Source organism: Podarcis vaucheri (assembly GCF_965113315.1).
Source record: "Podarcis vaucheri genome assembly, chromosome: Z".
In the NCBI taxonomy this organism is placed as follows: domain Eukaryota; kingdom Metazoa; phylum Chordata; class Lepidosauria; order Squamata; family Lacertidae; genus Podarcis; species Podarcis vaucheri.
In genome coordinates, this window is record NC_138758.1 from 28,827,370 (window position 1) to 28,850,993 (window position 23,624).

The following is a 23,624-nucleotide window of genomic DNA, read 5'->3' on the forward strand; positions in this document are numbered from 1 at the left end:
CCCTTAATCCCCAACGGCAGTTCATGGCCAGACACAGACGGATTTCATGGAAGTGGGGCTTCTCCAACCCGAGGTGGTTTTTCTAAGCACCTAAAATAACAGCTGGGGTACATCTGTGCAAACATCTGCATTATGTAGTCATAGGCAGTTTATCGTTTGTATTGGTGCAGGCCATATCTGGACTGAGGGGGCGTAGCCGCACATTTTCACATTGCATTCAACCCTCTGAGCATATAAATGAGGCATAATCAGGTTTTTTTGTTTTGTTTTGTTTTAAAAAAATGTTATCAAATCAATGAAACATCAGGATCTTTTTAATTGCAAATTTGCAATTTAGTTACAACATTTTAAGTGATGTGTCTGAGTCATTCTTAGAGCTGCTTCCTCACTGAGAAATGGCTATAACTCACTAGCAAAGGAGATGTTTTGCATGCAGAAGTATCCAGGCTCAGTCTTTGGTGTTTTCAGGTAAGGCTGGGGAAGATATTTGTCTGAAAACTCTGGAGCTCCACAGCTGATCAATGTATAAAGTCCTGAGTTAGGTGGATCAATGAACTGACTTGGTATACAGTGACTTCCTAAGTTCTTTTTTTAATTGAACCTTTATTCAGAGCAAGGAAGGCTGAAATATTAATTTATTTTAGGGAAAGAGCTGCAGCTCAGTAGCTAAAGGATATCTGCATGCAAAAAGATCCAGGTTCAATCTCTGACATCTCCAGTTAGGGCTGCGAAGGACTGCTGTCTGAAATGCTGGAAAGCCACTGTCAAGTCAGCAAAGACAAAAGTCACATCTAGTCTGACCCTAAGCCATTTGCACCGTGAAAAGGTAACAGAACAAAATGTAAAAGGAGTTCCTTGAGAACCAGGATGATCTTAGGGGGCAGATCAGCTGTAAAAAGCCACTGTGAGCTAGACTCCGCTCTCAAATACCCCAATGTCTATCCCTTTTCTAAACTAAAATCAAGAGCGATATTCCAGATAACCTTAGAGCATTAAGGACATTCTGTATCTTTTGATTGCAAGCAGGAAGTGCCTGGCTTCTAAAGAAGCTACCAGTGCTGACGTCCTGCTGACCATTTCCATATGAGTTCAGTTTTCTGATTTACTATTTAATATGCTGGAAAGGGAAATCCACAGATAGGTTTGCTCATGCAGACATATAGCACCATGTGCAACATGTGATATTCTGGAGACGTGTGGCATTATTGTATTGGCAACTGAAAGAGGACCTGAGCATGCAGACAACTAAAACTTTTGCATTAGATCCTTGCCAAGATAACTGAACTCTTGATCTCAGGGATTTACGCAGAAGAAGAAAGCTTGAGTGAAAGGCTGGCACATAATCATTTCAAGGGATTCTTCTTATTAAAAGATAATCACTCTCAATCTTTCATTTCCCCACTGAAATCCTGCAAATTTCTGGGCTCAAGAGTTGTTTGCAAGTAAAGGCAGGTATGCAGCAAATGGGTTTGGTGAATGTCTGCCTGTGTTACACCTTTATTTCCCACACAAGCATGGAGGGCATGTAAGATACATCTGTTTCAATGCCTGTGTAGCTCTAAACATCTGTTTGCATGTGTCTGGGGACCCTGGTTAACCCAGACAGGCTAATATGGGTAAAGGTGGTCCTTCAAGTAACTTGGTACCCAAACTATTAAGTGCAGGGATAACCAACAAGGTTCCTTCCAGATGTTTTTAGACTACAACTTCCACCAGTCCCAGTTTGTCAGGAATGTTGGAAGTTGTAGTTCAACAACATCAGGAAGGCACCTTGTTGGCCATTGCAAGCTATAATAGTTAGCCTGACCACTGTAGTCCATAGGTCTTCAACCAGTGGATCAGGACTCACAGGTCGGTTGTGATGCCATTCTAGGTGGGCTGTGGCAAAGTAGTTTCTGCCCTGATGGCTGACCAAACAGAGGAGCACTATTTGCATTGTCTGAGCAGTGTCTCCTTTCCATGGGTGCTGCAAAACGGCAAAAGAAAAGCAAAAGCCTTTTTCAATGTAAAAGATATTTCTGGCCAACCGTAGCCCCAGAGGCAGGCTATTTTGTACCCTAGGCAAGGCTAACTACTTGAACACACCACTCCCCAAAATTGCTAACTTCGATTTTCAAAAACAGATGTCTTGTAGAAAAAATTAGAAGCACAAAATTGAAACTGCTAAATTTGCTTTAAATTGCAAGAATAAGTAACACAACAGTCTTTGATTAACTTTCTCAAATACAGAAGAAAATGTTTTAGCACACAAATCATTTTGAACAACCTTGTGAATTGTGATGTTGAAATTCAAGTCTCTTAAAGGTTTTCAATTTCAGGCACATAAAAATCTCATTTTGTGTGCCATTTCCTTTGCAAATTTTGTCACCAATTCCTTCAGGTCAAGTGCTGAGGCTTGGGTATGTTCAATTGATGTAGTTTCCAAACCAACTAGTCTCCTTTGCAACATTGTTGAGCATGTGCATTTTCTTAAAGCTTTGAGCAGCCACATGCCACTGACATTGGAAGTGTGAGAATGCCCCTTCCGATCGTCAGGAGGAGGGGGGGTTGCGGGATCACGACCCAACCCACTCTCGCCCTCGCGAGGCCGGCGCCAGCCTCGCGAGGAGGTAGGGGATTCCCTTAATTTCCATACCCGGTTGCCCAGCCAATCGGCTGGCGGCAGGGGCGGGCCTTCACAAGGCCACTTAAGGTCGGGGCAGCCCTGGGGCTCGCCCCTTTCATCCCTGGAAGCGACGCGGTTTCCCACCCACCCGCCCTTTAGGTTTTTGCCAATGACGTTGCTATGGGCTTCGGCTGGTCGCCGCAAGGGGCCTGGTAGGAGTTTTTCCATTTGGCTAATTGGCTGATTTTACGAGCCACTTGGTTTTTTCGCCTACCTCGTAGCAACTCGTCACAACTTCCCGGTTTTGGCGGTAGGCATTGGCCGGGGGTATTGTCATGCAGATGTGGTTGGGGGGGAGGAGCGCCATCACCTCCCCCAATGCTTGAAGGGTAGTTCGTTAAAGGACTCCGAGGGGCGTCGCCTCGTCCGAAACCTACGGAGGCTAGGGCCTAAAGCGCGCCCCCGAGCGGTAACCCCTCGGGGAGCGCCTAGGGATACGCATCTCGGGTGGCTCCCCCTGTTGGTGTTTAACCCTTCCCGGTCAGACCGGATAGTCGGTTAGGGGCCAATGCCTAAAGCCAATACCTTTCTTTCCTGTAATCAATAAAGTTGTGGCCATTTTCGCCCATTTAACCTAAAACTCTGTGTCCGTTGTCTTTATTTATTCCACCCGTGGGGGGGGAGGGAATAGCCACGCAAAGATCCTTTGTGCAACAGAAACATTGGGCACATTATCCAGGAGTTTTTGTTGTAATATGAAAGGAAGCACACCTTTTGGCATTTGAACTATTGTTATAAGTTCACAGCACAGAAAATCCGCATCAGTAGTTTTTCCAAATTCTTTTTTTTATTTTTTTTATTTTATTTTTTAAATAATATATATTAGTTTTCCAACAAATTAAACACAACACTACAAAACAACAAAAAAGAAAAAACATACAATACAATACAAAAAAGAAACAAACAAAACAAAACAAAAACCATTTAAAACACAATCCAATTTCAACATTTTATCTTTCTTTCCCTTATTTCCTCGACCTCCTCACACCTCCCTTTTTGTATTCCACTTCTGTTAATTGTTTCAGCAATTCCTTTCCATCTTCCTCTGTTTTCTATCCTATAATTGTCTTAACACATTCTAACCATATTTTTCCCTTTAAAGCTCTATTAATCTATTTATACTTAATTCCTTGTAACATTTCTACTAAAGCCATATAACTTCATTCCAACATTTTTCTAACATTCATTAATTTTACAGTATTTCTGCAAATAGTCTTTAAACTTTTTCCAGTCTTCTTCCACCGACTCTTCCCCCTGGTCTCGGATTCTACCAGTCATTTCCGCCAATTCCATGTAGTCCATCAATTTCATCTGCCATTCTTCCCTGGTGGGTAAATCTTGTGTCTTCCAATATTTCGCGATGAGTATTCTTGCTGCTGTTGTTGCATACATAAAAAAGTTCTATCCTTCTTTATCACCAATTGGCCGACCATGCCCAGGAGAAAGGCCTCTGGTTTCTTAAGGAATGTATATTTAAATACCTTTTTCATTTCATTATGTATCATCTCCCAGAATGTCTTAATCCTTGGGCACGTCCACCAAAGGTGAGAGAATGTACCTTCAGTCTCTTTACATTTCCAACATTTATTATCGGGCAAATGATAGATTTTTTTCAAGCTTAACTGGTGTCATGTACCACCTGTAAATCATTTTCATTAAATTTTCTCTTAGGGCATTACATGCCGTAAATTTCATACCTGTGGTCCATAACCGTTCCCAGTCAGCCATCATTATGTTATGTCCAACATCTTGTGCCCATTTAATCATAGCTGATTTCACTGTTTCATCCTGAGTGTTCCATTTCAACAGCAAGTTATACATTCTTGACAAATTCTTGGTTTTTGGATCTAACAATTCTGTTTCCAATTTTGATTTTTCCACCTGGAAACCAACTTTTTTGTCCAATTTGTATGCCTCCATTATTTGATAATAAAGGAGCCAATATCGCACTTTGTTTTCAATTTTTCAAAGCTCTGCAATTTTATTCTCTCTCCATCTTGTTCCAAAATTTCCCAATATTTTGGCCATTTGGCCTCCATATTGAGTTTTTTCTGTGCCTTCACTTCCATTGGTGACAACCATCTTGGGGTTTCCCCCCCTAACAAATCCTTATATCTTATCCAAACATCCAAAACAATGCTTTTCTAACAATATGATTTTTAAATGCTTTATGTATTTTTACCTTATCGTACCACAAATATGCATGCCAACCAAATACATTGTTAAAACCTTCTAAATCCAAAACTTCAGTATTTTAAAGAAGCAGCCATTCTCTCAGCCAGCAAAATGCAGCTGATTCATAATAAAGTTTAAGGTCTGGCAGGGCAAATCCACCTCTTTCTTTAGCATCCGTTAATATCTTAAATTTTATTCGAGGCTTCTTGCCCTGCCAAACAAATCTAGAAATATCCTTCTGCCACTTCTTGAAGCAATCCATCTTATCCAAAATTTGCAATGTTTGGAACAAAAATAACATCCTTGGCAGCACATTCATTTTTATCACAGCAATTCGGCACAGAAAATCCCCATCAGTAGTTTTTCCAAATTCTTGCAGGCCTTAGGTACATCTTCAGCAGATGTTTTGTTGTTACTGTATATATCATATGTGAAGCCAAATAGGCAATTATGGTTGATACTGCATATATCATATGTGAAGCCAAATAGGCAATTATGGTTTTGTAGCTGTTGGAATCTCTTCAATAGATTGTTTAGCCATATCAGAGGCAGCATAGTAGAAACCTGCTTTGAATTTCTGCTTTAGATCTTGTGGTGCCTCTTCCTGGGCCTCATTCTCAGTAGCATATATCCAAACTTGTTGAAAACCATCATCACCCCTGCAGCCCACAAGGAAATTTCTGGGGCAAAAAGTAAAATGCTCAGACATAGAGCTTTGAAGGGTAGACCTGTGCCTCAAAAGATTGGGGCAAAAGGTATGTGTGGATAAGTCCCCAGTCCTTTGAACCTGTTCCTTGTAGGGGTGATTACCAAATTTTTCACTTACAACATCAAAAAGAAAACTCACATATTTTGAGGTTGAACGTGTCAACCATTGACAGCATACTTCTTCACTATTTGCTAGTCTCCGCCTGTAGTGTATAGGAGAAAATCTTCTTTTTTTAGTCTTTGGAGAAATCGTATGATACAACCTGCTGTGGTCCATGTTCTGTTATAAGATGTCACAAATTATCACTGCAATAGTTGGGCCAGTTAACAAGGTGACTGTAATTCAAGTCAGGCACAATACCTTCTTCTTTTGCAGACTTTGCATTACTCTCGCTTTCTTGACATCCTCTTTTTCCTATGCGTGTTTTCAAGAAACGTATCTAATTTGTAGTAGAAGCACCACATTCAGCTCCCTCCGTGCTAGCTTCAAGAAGAGTACAGTCGTATTCTTGTTCTTCAATTGCTTTCTGTGGACAAAGGTATTTCAGGAAGAACTCTTCTTGCTTTGCCTGCTCCTTAGCTTTTTCTGCCTTTTGTTTGTGGTACTGAGCTACAGGTGGCCAGTTTTTATCAGCCGTAGCTTACTAGAAATATGTAACATAACCTCCGATCAACTCTATGGTCTTTATCTATTTCACATATACATAAAGAACAATTCTAATTCATGAATTATTTCAGAAACGATAAAATTCTTCAAAATATAAAAGACCTCCTCCGAGGTCTGCAGTTGGTCCCATATTGCAGTTTGGGAGTCAGAGTTGGATGTCGTGTCTGGACCAGTTGAAGACCGTGTGTGGTAACTTTGAGGCTAGATTACTGCAGTGTACTGTATTTGGGGCTGCCCTTGAGCCTGATTTGGAAGCTCTAGCTGAAAAGTGAAGCTTAGTTTTTGATACAAATTCATTCAAGGTGAATGTTTTACAAAGAGGGAGAGGGAACCTACTGTGCATATTTGGTGTAGGGTGTTAAAGAAAATAGCCAGAGATACTTTTTTTTTTTGCAAAGCATTCTACAAAGATAAGGCTTAGGGGAATTCTCACATTCAAACCCTGTCAGCAAAAGGGATCTTGGTATCAAGAACAAAACGACTTGAGACCCTCAGGCAAAATCCTCATCCCATCCCTATTCAGCAGAGGATCCACAAGGGTGGTCCCTGGCAGGAAGTGACTCACCAGGTATAATTTCCAGGTAAAGAGGGACCTTGTGGGTCCTCTCCTGTGTGGAAGCGAACCCTTTACCACTTTGCCACCACCCCCACTCCCCCAAAGTAAGGCTTGTTTTGCTTGTGGAAAGGAGGAGACTGGCAGGCTTCTTTTATTTGGGCATGTCCAATGTGTTTGTTAAAGACTAACAAAATGAAACAAAAGCACCTTGAGGACTTTTTTTATGTTCTACAAAACTACTTGGAAGGTGCAAACAGTTTTGGGGGATGAACTGTGGTCAGAAGACTGACACATCACTGGTGTAAGCTTGGATTTAGATTAGTAGGAAGATTCTCTCTTATTTCATCTGCCTGGTATAGTCTGAACTCCTTTCTTAATCCCTGCCCCTTAGTTCATCTTCACAAGCCTAACATAACTTGATTGTGAGATAGAACCGAGAATCAGGGCAGGCGGGAGGATAGACCATATCATATAAATTTTAAAACAAATTTAAAATGACACAGAAGAGGGAAATATATCCTGGATCCCAGCTCCTTCTCTGGCAGTGGAATGTCTACTCAGTAGTAAGCTCCATTGTGTTTGATGGGACTTGCTTTTAGGTAAGGGTGTATAATAGCCTTCCACAACCTGGGGCCCTTCCAGATGTTTTGGAATATGATTATGATGCTCTGGAGAACATCAGGATGATGAGGGCTGGCCTAAAACTGCAAAGTTTCCCTAGCTAATGTGGATCTTTTAGCTCTAAGCTGCATTGATGAAAGTGTGAAATCAATGTGTGACAGACTGGTAGATGTGTGTAAGAAGCAAGCAAGATGGGAATGACCTCAGCTAGAATCCCCTTTCAAGTAGAAAACTCTTGGAATTTTTCATCCTTGCTGTTACCCTAAGCTAGGCCCTGTCTGCACCACCAGTTTCCTGAGTATCAATATTTAAGTAAAGTAGCTTAACCTGCACCTGACCTGTAGCTGAAAATATCTGAGGATCTGTAACGGTATCACTGCAAGATGAAATTTGCCTTGCTTGGGCTAAACTTTATCCCTGTCCTCCCTTGACAATGCCTCTGCTGTTCATCCCCCAAAGGTGAGTCTTGGGTCCTTTGCATGAAAGATTCTGCAGATTTGCTTATTCCATGACCTCTAAAAGTAACCAGGCTGTCTTTTCTATTTCCCCACGTGGCAGATCATAAGCACCCTGGAAACCACAGCAAGTAATGTCTCTGGGGTCTATTTCTGTGTGGCTTCCAACAAGGTTGGCACAGAAGAAAGAAGCATTCGATTCTACGTGTCAGGTAAGGTACTAGTGCGCCTTCACACCTTATATTCTGGAAGCGCATCTGCAGCAGTGCACATATATCCATGCATACATGTATTGCAGGTTCACTGGACACCATGGCTGCTTCAGAATCTGGCATACTTGCTAGGGAAATATTGGGGTTCAGTAGCCTGTGGGTTCAGCCAGGGTGGTCAATAAGAGCCAGACTCCAACTGTGAGTCAAACATAATGCTTATTTACTAAAGCATTGCATTGCATTCTGACATACTCTCACCATGCAGATGAAGCAAGTTGGACGCCAACAGCTGAAACACACTTCTGTTTCCATTAAACATACATTGTGACATAGCACAAAGAGATACACATGGCAAGAGTAGGAATGTCCCACTTTACAATAGCAAGGTTGCAAAACAGGGTCTTCTGTGGCAGAGGCTATGTACGGTAATCTTGTCAAAGATGCCTGTGGTTATCGGTTTAAACAGATCTTACATTCCACTCAGCCCAGAGCTGCAAGGGACACACATGCATGGCCAGCTTGCTTACGAACACATTTCTGATTCTTAAATTCATTAATACCTTCATAGCTTCCATTCCTCCCCCCTGCTACACAATCAGTAGCTTTCTTCCCATGGAAAGAGGGTCCATATGTAGAAGATGAAGTATGGCTGTGCTGCTCTCCCGACCTGCACAGTTATGTCTGTCCCAGGCATCTATGTTGAATGTTGAGTCTCCAATGAATCAGGAGCCCTTTTGGCTCCTGCAGACGTTATTGCTGAGCCAGCTCCCAGCTGGTGCAACAGAGGTGCTTGGATCAGACCCTTCACCCCACCTGGCAAAGAACTGGCAAATCCTAGGCTGACCCAACTCAACCTCCAAAATGTCCTGTTTTAGAGTCCTACTCCATCTCAGAGCCTCCACCAATCAGCAGTGCTCTCCTCCACTAGTGGAGAGGAGCCTGCCCTGAATCCTAAACACATACACACAGCCACCAACATCAGTATGCAAGGATTTCTCCCTTAAGTTAGGAATGTTGCAAAGAAGAATCCTCTTGCACAAATCCCATGCAATATGAATGAAGAGGGTGGAGAAGAAAATCAAGCTCATTTGCATCTCAATGAGAAATTCACACTTCTTAAATCTAGGGAAAATAGCACTGTGTCCAACCAAACGACATATACAAACATTTACATTTTTTGTGCAATGTGCATAAAGATGCATGTTTTGGTGAAAGTAACTTATAAAAATGCATTGTATTAGGGGACATTAGGTTTTTTAAAAAGTACATTAGTCAAAAGTGCATTAAAATATGCTTGTTAGGAGAAAGTGGCACAAAAATGCTGATGAATTTGCAAGCTGATGCATCATCATCATCATTTTTTATTTTTATGCCGCCTTTCCACAGTTAAAAAAAAATGCTCAAGGCAGCTTACAGCATAACAAGATTTACATAATTACAAAAGTAATAAACAATAACTAAACCACATCAAAAAAATACACAACCAAATGGGAAACAATTTCCACATAAATAAAAATCTAAAACTAAGAATACAGCATTAATATCACTGTTTAAAATGATATAGGTAAAAAATAACAGCAATTTAAACAAAAACAAAACAAAATGGAGCCCTCTTTGCCCAGCGGCAGCAGTGGCAGCAGTCCTTTAAAGAGCCCATCAGGCCCCGCCCTGAGCCAGGTGTTGCGTGGCGGGACTGGGGTCCTCAGGCGCTGAGCAGGGAAGTCCTCCTGGGTGTCAACCGCAGCAGAAATTCTTATAGGTCTCTCAGGCCCCTCCCTGTGCCAGGTGTTGCGTGGCAGGACTGGGGCCCTCAGGCGCTGAGCAGGGGAGTCCTCCTGGGTGGTAGCCGCAGCAGTAGTTCCTATTGGCCCTTCAGGCCCTGCCCTGATGCAGAAGTGTGGTGCATTGAATTTAATATTGGGGAAATGAGAACCTTCGAGAACCGAACTTGCCAGAACCGTGCATCCCTAAAGCCTGTTCAGGTCCGATTAATTTTACTGGAGCTTGCACAGAGGACTTTGCTGTACGATTGTGTCCCTTAAGGTTCACTAGATTTCCTCACACAAAAGTTTAAATGTCCTACCTAACAGACATAAGATAAGATTTGCTGCCAGATTCCCAAATGGGGACAGTTACAAACGGTTGCCCCAGGCAGTTTATCCTCTCCTGACACATTTATGAGACACATGAAAAGGGCCTGTGCTTTTTCAGGCTGGCAAGGGGGCTGTTCTGTCCATTCTCACTGTAAGCAATGCAGCTGTTCTGCAGAAGCTCAAAAACAGAACTTGCAAAAGCACAGAGGGTTTAAATTATGCAGTTTATTGTGCAAAGGACAGGAAATTAAAGCCAATTAATTCCTTGTAAAAACAAATGGAACCAGACTTCCTTTTTGATATATACTGACAGTTTACCTTTTCTTATTGGAATAATTTATATGTTTTTGTAAGGAATCCTGGACACTTGAGCTCCCAAATTGCAGTAATAGCAATTAATAAATACAGTAACTACAGCTGAAAGCAAATGCTCAGCTACTTTTAGAAGATGTTACATAGCTCATGCTTTACAGCAGTGAGTTGTGTGTGTGGATTTTTTAAAGGCTATTTGCATTTGTCAGTGCAAGGATGTGAATTATATTTTTGTGCCTGGACAATGTAAGCACAGACATTCAACAAACAATCAAAGTGAAGATGCACTCTCACTCAGGTGAATCATCCTCCTTAGGTATGGTATGCAGAGTGACACAAGAGGTTTTCACATTTTTCAACCTTTTACATAATAGGGACACCATGTTTAATCTAGCCTCCCCAACTTGGAACAATCAATATGTTTCCGACCACAACTTTCATCAGTGCCAGACATGCACATGATGGGACTGATGGGAATTATAGTCTGAAATACCTGTAGGACACCAGGGTGGAGAAAGCTATTTAATTAATTTAAAATTTTTTGGTTGATTGTCCCGATGTTCCTTTTTGTTGTGCATTCATGACAGTTTGTGCTCATGATGCCATCAGGGTGATTAACCACAATCTTGCTTTCAATGCTGTTGGTGCCTCCAAAGGTTTGGGGAGCAATCACGCTGCTTTGTTTCTGATCAGTGCAGGTCCCATAACTTTCTGCTGAACTCCAGTAACTTTTCATACTACAATTTCCCAGGGGTGAGGTGGGGGTTGTTCCACTTTTCTGGTGCTATAGTGCAAAACTGTCCCTCTAGATGGTGACAAGGAGGTAACATTAGGGAAGTATCTCAGAACACATGTGCCCACAGAGGCCTTCCTTAGTACCCGCAATGTTACTTCCCCACTTCCCTGCTGAAGTTCACCTCAAGAGACGCATTATGTTACAGCCAGTAGAATAGGCTGTGTTGGGTGGGTAATGCCCAAAGAATTTTATTTGGTTTGCAGATGTGCTCACGGGTCCAAAACATGTAGTAGATGTGTGAGTTTGGCAAGCTCTACACACCCACCCTTATCCCTTACACATGAGGGAAAGCGTTTTCTAGATGGCGTTACAGGTGTGTGCATCATCTCAAACTAAGTAAATTCTGCTTTTTGGCTTTCTTTCACAATATTATCTTATTCACCTGCAAACATGCAGACATTTTGATGAATTAATTTGATTAATCAACTAAAACCCATACATTAACTCAGATTTCTTTAATTGGGTGTCAGCCCTAGAAATAATTGAGAATCAAACTGAATTAAATTACATCTGACAAGCACTTAAAAAATAAAATAAGTTGAATGTAGCCCTTGAGCTTAAAAATGTTCCCCCTGACTGGCAACAGCTCTCTGAGGTTTCTCTCGAGATGCTTGTTATTGATCTTTAAGCTGCTCTGGAAGCCTTTTTGGTTGTAGAGTGGAGTTAAACATGCTTTCATTCATTCATTCATTCATTCATTCATTTCAGAGTTCCAAACTATATCTTTCCCAGCAAAATGACCCATCATGACAATTGCTGAATATCACCTGGCGAATTGCCATATTTTTCTGTGTATAAGACACCCCCATGTATAAGAAACCCCCTGTTTTTGAAGACTCCAATTTAAGAAAATGGAGGGGATTGCCCAGGGTTGTTGAGCTTTTTTTTGCAGAAAATCACTCACCAGACTGACAAACGCTGCCAGTCACATGCGTCACAATCACCACAAAGCGTCTGCCCAATCGACACCAGCAGCCAGCAAGCAAACACACCATTGCAGTAGTGGAAGCCAATCCACAGCAGCCCTTGCCACAGCCGCTAACTACCCATCCAATCACTGACAACCTCCTCATGGCTACAACCCATCGCCCATTCCCCCCTCTGCAATATGAGCAAAATGAGCCCCAATTTTGAACATTATTTTAGAGTAAAAAACCCTCATCTTATACACGGAAAAGTATGGTATGTCCTGTTTTCTGTGGTGTTGTTTCCAGGGCAAATTCACACCCACCTTCAAGCTGACAACTTGCAAGTGTTGATGTGAAATAAATCCATATTACAGAAGTTTGTTTACAGTCCACTGAACAAACAACATGTTAGCTGAGAGAAGCAGGGAAGAGGAACTCAGCTGAACAAACCATTGCATGCCCTCATCTGGAATCCCTGAACAGCTCTTGATTCCAGACTGAAATGAGTGTTACTAATTCTGGTCTGGAAAACATGAATGTGTTGGAGAGAAATCCTTCCATGGATTCTATGCATTCAACTGAAGGCCTTGACAGTGTATCTTTACGTACACGTGACAAACGTGGTCATGGACCTGCCCTGTATGTTACCATTCATACAAACAGAGCCCAGTTACAATAGGCAGTGTAAGAAGGCAGGAATTGCCACTTGTCACAATTAGCATTGTTTCTATTCTGCTGCAGTTCAGTTTCTGCCAAATACTACATTATTTATCCCAAATGCAATGCCCAAGCCTATAGACCTATGATACCTTCTGTTTGGGGTAGATGAAGATGCCTCAGCAAAATAGCTATTTAGAGGCCTAATGGGGTGTTTAGTGAATGGCAACATGGCCAGATCAGGCCTAGGGGTAGAGCAGAAATTCTATTCAGTACACATTTAAAGGTGAGCTTATGCAGATTTCACTTTCTGATGCAATACATGAATTGAGAGTCCCCCTTCAAAATGTGCACTTCTGCAGATGTTTCACTGCGGTTCTCCAACCAAGTAATGTGTACAAAAATGCATATACTGGTGTAAAGTGTGCATGAAAATGCATATATTAGTGAATATAATGTGTTAAAAATGGGTTGTATTTGGGGAATTTGCTTTGTAAAAATATGAATACAGTCATACCTTGGATGTTCAGCTTCCAAAAATAGTTTACTTCCGGGTTTGCAATGTTCAGGAGCCAAAACGTTCAGGAGCCAAGCTGTTCAACTTCCAAGGTATGGCTGTATTAGGACAACTTCACACAAAAATGTTGATGAATTTTCATGAGAATATTTTTTTTAAAGTCACAAACTGATGTGGGAATATGGGGAAACTGAAGACTGTAAAAAAAAGAAAGAAAGAAACCGAGAGTAACTAAAATTGACAGATTCACCAATCTCAGGCCAGAGAGAAGCCATCAGGAGCCAGGCCTGGGCATTTACATCTGACTAACTTAGCATTGCCTAAATATTATTTTATTTCAGTTTATTTTTTGGATGATGGTTTTTTTCTAAAAGTTTCACACAAGTTTTGACTGCTGCTTTTACATCAGATTTCCATGTTATTTTAGACAAACATTGCAGGTAGCTATATTGATCCATTAGGGCAGAAAACAAACAACAACCCAAAAGCATCAGTAGCGTAATATCTATTATTAGGACTGACGGAAATGTTGTGAGCGAGCTTTCAAGTCCCCTTGAGCTGGATTTTAAGCCACAGAGGAAAAGGGGCAGGGAGAAAGATGTTGCTACTGGACGTGATCCCATTCTGCAGTTTGTAATCATCACAGGATGGAGTGGAGCGAGTGTTTGTGCAGCTTTACGTACTGCTGCTGGGATAAAGAAGCAATGGCCACTCTTCCTTTGAAAATCTAAAAGCCAGCAGTTATTGAGAGCTGGTAATCAAACACATGGGGCTGTTGAAAAGTCATAAAAATAAAGTATTACTTTACAGTGCAGTCCTATATATAACTACTAAGAAGTAAGCTCCATTGAGTTCAGTGAGACTTACTCCCAGGTAAGTGAATATAGGATTGAATTCTTTGTACCTTTTTTCATTGAGCTTTTATCATATAGTGATTGCTTGACTTTAATAGTGAATTTATTAACTTCAGTGTTTTATTTTAGAGGAGCAAGCCATAAACTTGCTTGTTAATAGCAAGAAAATAACTCAAGATCCAAATTTAGACCAGGAAACAATACCTTTTTATTAGCAGGGAAATTCTACAAAGTAGTGAGCAAGGTTTTTAGTTGTGCCATGGTCTTTTCTGGGATAGATGACTAAAATGACTCAACACAGAAGGGTTTTATGTCTTAGGTGGGAACCTTTACCAGCCTGAGGCCCACATTCCCCCATGGGCAATCTTCCAGGGGTCTGCTTGATAGTGGTGGGTGGGACCAGAGGCAAAAATGAGCAGAGAAATGGAGGTGTCTTGGGGCAAACATGTTCTGGAGAAAGAGCCAATGGTTGGATAGAGAAGCCTAGAGGGTTGCATTTGACCCCCAGGCATGAGGTTCCATACTCCTGTTTTAGGTAGAAGAAATGGTGAATGCACAGTCTGCTGTTAGTTTCAATCCTAAAAAGGGAACAGAGAAATCTATGTGTATGGAAAATGTATTAGTCTCAGTTCAGTAGCTGTGAGGATAATTGCCAGGTAATTTCGAACTATAAAAAATGGTTAAGGCCTGGCTGCATGCCCAGGTGCCATGAACCTGCCCCCATCAGGACATCTCAGCAAAACCAAAGACCACCAACAACATTGTATGGGTTAATATTAGGCCACAGGTTTATTGATGACAGATGTGAGTGAATTAGGCTTGGCACTGGGCTAGCTACCATCACCTCCAGCCCACCTGCTGGAGGGATACCAGGGGTCAAGGCCAGTTTTGGGATTGACCCATGACATACATCAAGTGGGTACAACCCCCACAGAGTTGCTGCATCAGAGGAGGCCACACCAGCTTTTAAATCCTGGGAGTGGATCTGAGTGAAGACTCCTTAGAATCAGTCTCAGGCCTGGCCCGTTGAATTGCCCCCCAGCAGCTGGTGTGAGGGGAATTTGTCTCCTAACAGTTGCCAGAAGCGATACCCAGTGGTGCAACAGATGGCAGCAGGCCGCAAATACCACATCATCCACATAGAGGGTGAGCAAATATTGTCAGAGGCTGAGGAGAGTGTTTGGCAACTGACACACACAGTTTCCCTGTCTCATCCCATTTGTAGCGTTGTTCAGGTCAAACTACATTAGTCTATATGCGCTTCATTTGGTAAAGACCATAGCTTAGTGGCAGAGCATCAGCTATGCATGCAGAAGGTCCCAGGTTCAGTCCTTGGAGTCTCCATACAGGGCTAGAAAAAGACTCCTGCCCGCTGAGACCCAGGAGACCCACTGCCTGTACGTGTTGCCAATACTGAGTTAGATGGACCCGTGGTCTGAGTCAGCTTCCTGTGCGCCATTGCTTTTTTTGCCATTTGAAAACAAGAAGTTATCCATCGTCTCAATTGCATTTCAAGCATGGTTACAAGTGTCCTCCTTCCCCCCCTTCCAGATGTGCCATCCCAACTACAGACTGAGCCACAAATCACAGCCATTGTAGCAAGCAATGTCCAGTTGACCTGCAAGTCCTCCAAGTACATCTACAACCACCTCTCTTGGTACAACCCCACCTTGCAGGCCGTTCCTGATGCTTTGATGCAGAAGAAGGTGGACAACTATTCCATCTACTTGACGTTGGGCCTTAAGAATGTCTCGCAGGCCCACGCTGGCCTATACAGGTGCAGAGCTCGAAGCCACCCAAATAGCACTGAGGGGCTGGAGAAAAACACCATGCTCAACGTCAAAGGTGAGTCTGGTAGAGTGGCCAGATTTCCCAAGGGAACATTGTTGAACAGGGACATACCTGGGCAGGTCAAGGGATTGAAAATAAAACTACAAATATCATTATGCATATCTGTGGAATAGTTGGACTACTGTGTATCATTCTAGTACAAAGTGGCCTCGCCTTAAAAAGGATATCATAGAGTTGGAAAAGTTTCAGAAAAGTGCAGCTCCCCTATGAAGAAAAGGTACATTAGGGATTTCTTTAGTAGAAAGAACTCGGGTTGAGAGGGATTTGACAGAGGTGCATAAAATTATATGTGGTGTAGGGAAGAGGTGGACAGAGACAAGTTTTTCTCATTATCTCACAATATTAGAACTCAGGACCATTCATTGAACCTCAATGTGGAAAGATTGAAACAGGAGGTGGTGCTTTGCACAGTGCATGTCTCACTTTTCTGAAATCCCAGACAAGCAGTAGAAATACAAAAACAAACAAAAAAAAACAGCAAGAGATTTTTTCAAGGTCAACCTCAATAAATGTCAGATATATTGTATTTGGCTTGGTGGGTCACAAGTTGTGTGGCTCTAGACTTTAGTGTGGAAACAAATAGATATGAACATATAAGCACCCCTTGATAGATGAGACCAGAGGCTCATTTAGTATAGTAGCCTGTTCCCCAGAATGGCCATCTAGATATCTATGAGCAGTGCCCACCCACCCATGAGGTGGGCTGAGGCAGCTGCCTTGAGCGGTGGAACACCAAGGAGCAGCTTCATGCCACCACTGGCAAGATCACATGTAATCTCACTGAAATCTCACAAGAGCTCTGAACCTCAAGGCCTTCATAAAGCACATCTGTGCATTTCATGGTGTATGCTAAAAGTCTGAAAACCATAGCTCTTATTTTCAAAATAATGTGGTATTAGCCTCATAATTGAAGGAATAAATATACGGCAGTGGACTATGATAAAGACTAAGGGTGGCATCCAACAAAGTGCATTCACTAGCACAATGATTTCCACTTGTGGAATGGAAGCTTCTTTCTTCCTCGTTTTCCTCTGCCCATGTGCCCCCATGCCCCTCTCTAATCTGATCTAGAAGGTTGAGGGAACCCTCAGAATAGATTTAGGGGTGTATGGGGAGAGGAGAGGGAGGGAAGTTCATTGTGCAACCAAAAGTACTTTGTTGGATAACCATCCAAAGAAACCTTTAGGAGACAGATAAAGGGAGATCCAGATTATTTCTTTCACATCTTACAGTTTCTAAAACTTGATTTGTGATTTTAAGGAATGTTCATGATTATCTAAGCCTATAGAAGACTCCTGCTGGTCAACGGGTCCGTGTCAGATTTCTTAACATACCAAGAACATACCAAGAAAAAAAGAAATTCCACACATCTCAGTTGTCCCATCTTTCTAGGCATGGTATTAGTGAGTGAAGATTTTCTCCAATTGACCTCAAAGAAAGCAGGAATGGATATCCTTCACTGCCACCAGTTGCACCCTGGTGTCCATTCAGTTTATGCTAGTTAGGGGGGACTGTGAAAATAGGGTGAGTCTCCCAAGTTCATAAGTCAACAGAGAGACTTGGCTCCTAAACAAATTCCTCCATGCCAGCTACAATACAGGACTGTAGCAAATGTCCCCAGTGTCCAGCCTGAAGGTCCATGAGGCCACCTCCTTGCTGAAGCAAAGTAAGTCTGGGTCTGGTGAGTGCCTGGATGGGAGACCTCTGGGAACAACATGTACACTGCCTTGGATTCCATGGTGGAAGAAGATGGGTGTCAGGGGTTCAGGAGCAGAGGCGAGGGCAAGGGAGGAAACAGAGAGCGAGGGGGAGGAGGCAGAAGAAAAGATGAGTGATGACGACGACCCGAGATCTCCGAGTCTTTCCAGTGAATCAGAAGATTCACAAAAAGGAGCACCAGTGGCCAGGGCAAGGGGGGAGACTAGGGGGACACCCCAGGAAGATAGAGCCAGAGGGGACTCAGAGGGGAGCAGTTGGAAATCGGGACCAGCGTCACCGCCAGAGAGCAGGGATGAGGAAGGGCGCCAGGGATCAAGCGCTGGCAGCTCACAACAGGAGGGAGGGCACGAGTCAGGAGTGGCCACACCTCCATCGGGGAGCGAAGAGACGGTTAGACGGAAAGTGGAAGGTTGGGCGCGCGCGCCAAGTTCAAATGCACAGGAAGGTGGCGCAGTAGGCAGCCCGGAAAGGGAGCCAGGTCCTAAAGCCCGGCGCAAGGAGACAGAAGGGTCCGGGGGGTCAGCGTCAGAAGAATCCCGGAAGGAAGAGACCCCGGGGGGCAGAGGGACCCAGAGGAGAACTGTCAGGCGGAAAAGGTGGAGCAGGGCTAGGATATTAAGTTGGTGCACAAGGGGCGGAGACTCAGACGGAGCTTCGCCGATCTAAGCATAAGACGTAGCGTTGCACGCAGCAGCTTGAGGATGCAGACTGTAACTCAATAAAGACTTTTATTTAATGATCGCTGGCTAGCGTGATCCTCTGTGAGCTAGGATCTGGAAGCAACCCTGACAATGGGATATAGATGTAAGAGAACAAATAATAAAATATATAAAAGTGAAGTGCAGCCCCACACTTATCTGAATGATTAAAATGTGACAAGCAAGGTTAAAAGAGAGCTTCTTCTCTCTACCTGGCCACTTGATTTGCTGTGACGTTCTTTGAGTCAGAGAGAATTTCTCCAACAGAGCAAATGGAAAATCCAATTCCAGCTTTTTCGGAAAATCCAATTCCAGCAACAGCATTCTCCCTGTCAGGATGTTATTATCTGCAGCCAGGTGCCTCAGAACACTTTACTTCAAAGACCTGTGTCCATCATTCGCTTGAACCAAAATATTGTAGCTGTACAGGTGGATTTATTTATTTATTTTTTAAGCAGATGCTGATTTTCTCTGTCAGAGTGTTGAAAAAGTTTAGGCTGCTCAATCATTCCGTTGTTAGGGAGCAATCGTGAGCTGTGCCACCATGGCTAAAGCAGGGGTAGGGGACCTGTAGCCATCCATATGTTTTCTCATCAGCCACAGCCAACATGGCTGATGGATAACAATATTTTCTGGGAGCTGTGGTGCCAACAACATTTCGAAGGCCACAGGTCTCATAATCCTATAAAACCAACATGGTGTGCTCCATTAAGACCTGGGTGTGAGAACTGAATGGACTTGATCTGACTCAGCTCTGCCTACTCAGTATGATATCAACCCTGACTGGAGGGTGGGATGGGACAGGGTGGGAGAGGTATAGCTGCAGTCCATAGGACACAAGTATCTGGTTAGACACTTTGAGAACAGGATGCTGGGCTAGATGGGTGTCTAACCTGATCTAGCATGGCTCTCATTGTGTTCTTACACCCTTGTGCTGACATTAGAACTGGGGATGGAGGGCAATCCTGATATTTCAAACAGAAAATTTTATACTGGATAATCTGGTATAAAACTAACAGTTCACATCCACATTTCACATCCACAAAGTTCACATCTTCGCCATACCTTGAAAGCACATTGCTTCCTCTAAAGAATCCTGGGATTTGTAGTTTGTTAAAGAGGGCTGGGAATTGTCGCTCCGTGAGCAGTAAACTACAGTACCCAAGATTCTCTGGGGGTAAGCCATGTAGTTTAGATGTGCTTTAAATATGTATGGTGTGTATATGACCCAAATGAATGCATAAGGGTGATACTATTTGGAGAAGGAAAAAGAAAAGAAAACTTCCAAATCTTGACTAGTCTTCTTGAGGAGTGCCAGTTTCAGCTCTTGGGAGGGAATCCTTGGGGAAGACACCCTCTGCTCTTGTTTGTTTGCACCTCCCCTCTGGGGCAGAGGAAGAGGCAGGTGAACAAGTAGGTTGCAGTGGTAAACATGAAACGCAGGTGCTCAGGGCTCTTATCAATGGGGCTCCTGCTGGGCTTTGGGCCCTTGGCAGGTGTCCTACCATACCAACCCCTGGCACCAGCCATGTTTCTGAGGTTAAAATACAATAGTTGAGGCAGAAAGAATGGAAAGTATAGACAACTGTACTAGATTGTCTGGCAATTACTGGTAGGAGAAGTACCGTATTTTTCGTCCCATAGGACGCTCTGTCCCATAGGATGCACCTAGTTTTTTGGGGGGGAAATAAAGGAATTTTTTTTCTTTATTTCCCCCCCAAAAGCAGGTCGGGGAAACCAAACCAGGTCGAGGAACAGCGGGATGGCGGCACTGCGCCTCCCTGCTGTCCCCCGAGCTTGTGGGGCTGGCCGATGTCTGCCCGGCACAAGGGGCGCCCTGCTTCAGGGTGCCCTGCCCGCCGGGTGGCAGGCTGCTATCCGCAGTGTGGGGAGCCCTGCGGGGAACTCCTGCAGGGCTCCCCACGCTGCGGATGTCTGTCCAGTGCGCGGGGTGCTCTGCTTCAGGGTGCCCTGCCCGCTGGGCGGCAGGCTGCTATCCTGCCTAGGCTGCAGATGTGTTCCCGAAGCGCCGGGCGCTCTGCTTTCAGGGCGCCCAACGCTCCGGGAAGCAGGCTGCTATCCGCAGCCTAGACATCCCTGTGGGACCTCCCGCAGGGCTGCCTAGGCTGCGGATGTGTTCCCGAAGCCTGGAGAGCGAGAGGGGTTGGTGCGCACTGACCCCTCTCGCTCTCCAAGCTTCAGCGAAAGCCTGCATTCGCCCCATAGGACCCACCCAGATTTCCCCTTCATTTTTGGAGGGGAAAAAGTGCATCCTAATGGGGCAAAAAATATGGTAAATAATGCTTCCTGGCACCTGTCCTTGATACTTTGAGCATATCATACATTAATTTAGGGTGGTGGTCATCTCCACTCTTGTTTTTACAGGACGAAACTGACTTTGCATTCTTGTCACCCCAATATTTGGCTCAGGACCACCTCCTGTGAGCATGTGATAAAACTGACACCCGGGCTGAATTTGTGGCCTGAGGACGTCCTCTGAGTAAAAGCACTTAATATAAGCTATCTGCAACCATGAGAGCTACTTTCTATTATACCATATTCCTCTGAATTTTGGAGGATAGCCTCAGCCATCTGTTCGTTCCTAGTTTGGTTGGATTTAAATCTGTGCTGTGTTTTTATTGATGTGATCTTTCTGTATCCTTTCCACTTTTCTTTCTTTTTCTTTTTCTTTGCTTTCCATGCATTAGAGACTGTGTGTTGGTATAAGGATGGAAATGCAGGTGTTTGGTGAATATGTGATCCTTAAAAGCGTTGCTTCCTTATATTTGCAGTTAAGACTGTGCCTTACATTATGGAGAACTTCACAGACTTCGAAGTAAATGTTAGTGGGAAAATTGTTCTGGAGTGCAAAGTGAATGGGACACCCAAACCCACAATTGCTTGGCTGAAAAATGGCTATCCAATTACTCCTGCTTCAGGTGAGCCTCTGTTTCTTCAACCTTTGATTACTGTAGTGGTATTTTCCTTTGATTAACACCAGAGACACACTCACATCTGAAACCTGGAGAACTGCTGCCAGTCAGTGTAGGCAATATGCTGCTCTGCATAGCTCATAACTGAGTTAGAAACATGGCTTACTTAACTTTTAAAAATAAAAGGATAGAGTAGAAAAATGAGATTTGATCCATTTTTTTTTAAAAAAAAACATTATACAGGGATATATCATAAGCATAAATGTCTCTAGCAAACATTACTAGGTTGTCAAATATACAAGTCATCCTTAGTGCTTTTGCTTATTAGGGTTGGCAACTTACTAAAACCATGTGTAAAAAATACAAAATGCATTTTAAGCATGACAATATGACCCAAGAAAGAAAGAAAGAAAGAAAGAAAGAAAGAAAGAAAGAAAGTTAACCTGCCCCACCACTATATAAGAAAGAAATCAGAACAGCAGGTTTCCTTTCTTTAACTGCTGGACAACACAGTTAATATTACTCCTGATGTTCTGCTTCTTTTGTCCTCTTGGTCTGAGATGAGGAAAAGTTTTCTGTGCAATTGTGATAGTTCTGGGATGCTCAGCGTGCTAGCTATAGTGCAGGCCACATCCAGGAACCCACACCTGTTCACTTCAATTCAGATAGTGTCATTGTCCTGATACTGGCGGATTGATGAGAAATCCTGGCTTCATGAGTCTTCCCAATTTAATGAGTGTGGATTGTCTGAAACATCTGATGGCATGGACTTAACTTACGGCTTGTCCATACTTCCAGTTGTTTCATGCCTAGAAAGCACAGGTTTGAGTGGCTTTGCCCCTGCCCTGCCACTTTCATCCAGAAAAACTCTGTCTTTAGTGCTAATTTGGAGCAAATGGGAATGAATGGAAAACCTGGTTGCCAGTTGTTCTGTTTCAGCACTAAACTCTGGGTTTTCCCCGGGCAGGAAGCAATGGAACAAATGGAAGTATGGATAAGCCCCATATCATATGCAGTGCAAAATATACTAAGAAGTAACTCGAATGCTGCATTGGCGAGCGAGTCCTAACTGCCCCTTTCATTTCAGCTAGTCTGCCTGACCTTTAGAAAGGGGTGGATGCATGAGAGAAGGAGACATATGGTCATTTGCCCTTCACAATCTTCTTTTTATACATTAACACTGCTCTGGGGAGTGTGTATGTGTGTGTGTTGTAACAGTTGCTAGCTGAGAGGTATCCATCACAACCATAACCCAGAGAAGGGGTCAGCTTTTCTCCAGTTGAGGCTGAAAACTTGCAGGGCTGATACTAGTATTACTATTATTTTATTTATTTATATCCCACATTTTCCCCAGACCAGGACTCAAGGTAGCTTGCAGATAAGATAGAAACAACTAAAAAACAGAAAAACCATTATTAAAAAGCAATTAAAAGCTAATAGAATTAAATCTGTCTATCTGTATTTATCATCTATCTACCTATCATCTTTTAAGGATACAGGTTATTGCAAAGAAAACATCACAGCACCAGCCCTTTCCTTAAAAAGTCAGTTCCCAAAAGTTCCCAGATTTGTTCAGTACTTGTCCCAGGGCTGGAATAAGGTATGTGTTTTTTAGGGGTCGTGAAGGTGCTAAGACCAGCCTCTGTTGGTCTTAGAACATTCATCCTTTAGAGACATTTGCCACCCATGTCTCAAACTAAGGCTTGATTAATTTGTGTTTTGCTCCTCATCAGTGGCTGCCCCTGTGTCTTTAATTTTCCTTCTTGGGTTAGGCAGAAAGGGATATATAATTCAGATCGGGCTGTTCTGGGCAGAAACCCTTTACAGCTCCTGAAATTTCATAAATAATTCCAGAGGGACAAGCATGTAACTCATCCAGCCAATGGAAACATGAATAAAATATCTGGAGTGGAGGGGACACCTCAGGGTAAATATTTCAGCATTCTGCATGGAAATTTGCACGCAGAGCTTATGTTAACAACAGCCGTATTCATAGGCAGGACACGTTACAGATCTAAACCCTATCCTCCTTCAGTCCCAGTGGGTTTTACCTGCTTGGTGATGATACCTCCTTAGCAAAACAGATTCACTTAGAAATCCCCTGCATTAGCAGGGAAATTAAAGATAGAAGGCTTTGCTTGGTGTCTGCACAGGCAAATGGACTTTTTCATAGTGCTTGTAAGAAGCTTCCATCGCTACAGAGGGTGAAGTATGTGAACACAGAGAG

At 43.1% G+C, this 23,624-nt stretch overlaps 1 protein-coding gene across 4 annotated transcripts in view; it reads left to right on the forward strand.

Moving 5' to 3' along the window:
* Positions 1–23,624, forward strand: part of LOC309523943 (vascular endothelial growth factor receptor kdr-like) — a 203,460-nt gene that overhangs the window by 121,323 nt on the left and 58,513 nt on the right. For all 4 annotated transcript variants that reach the window (XM_082208216.1, XM_082208217.1, XM_082208219.1 and 1 more), the window contains exons 12-14: positions 7,951–8,059; positions 15,748–16,041; positions 21,257–21,403. In XM_082208216.1, the coding sequence (XP_082064342.1) occupies positions 7,951–8,059; positions 15,748–16,041; positions 21,257–21,403 (550 nt within the window). The remainder of the gene's footprint in view (positions 1–7,950; positions 8,060–15,747; positions 16,042–21,256; positions 21,404–23,624) is intronic.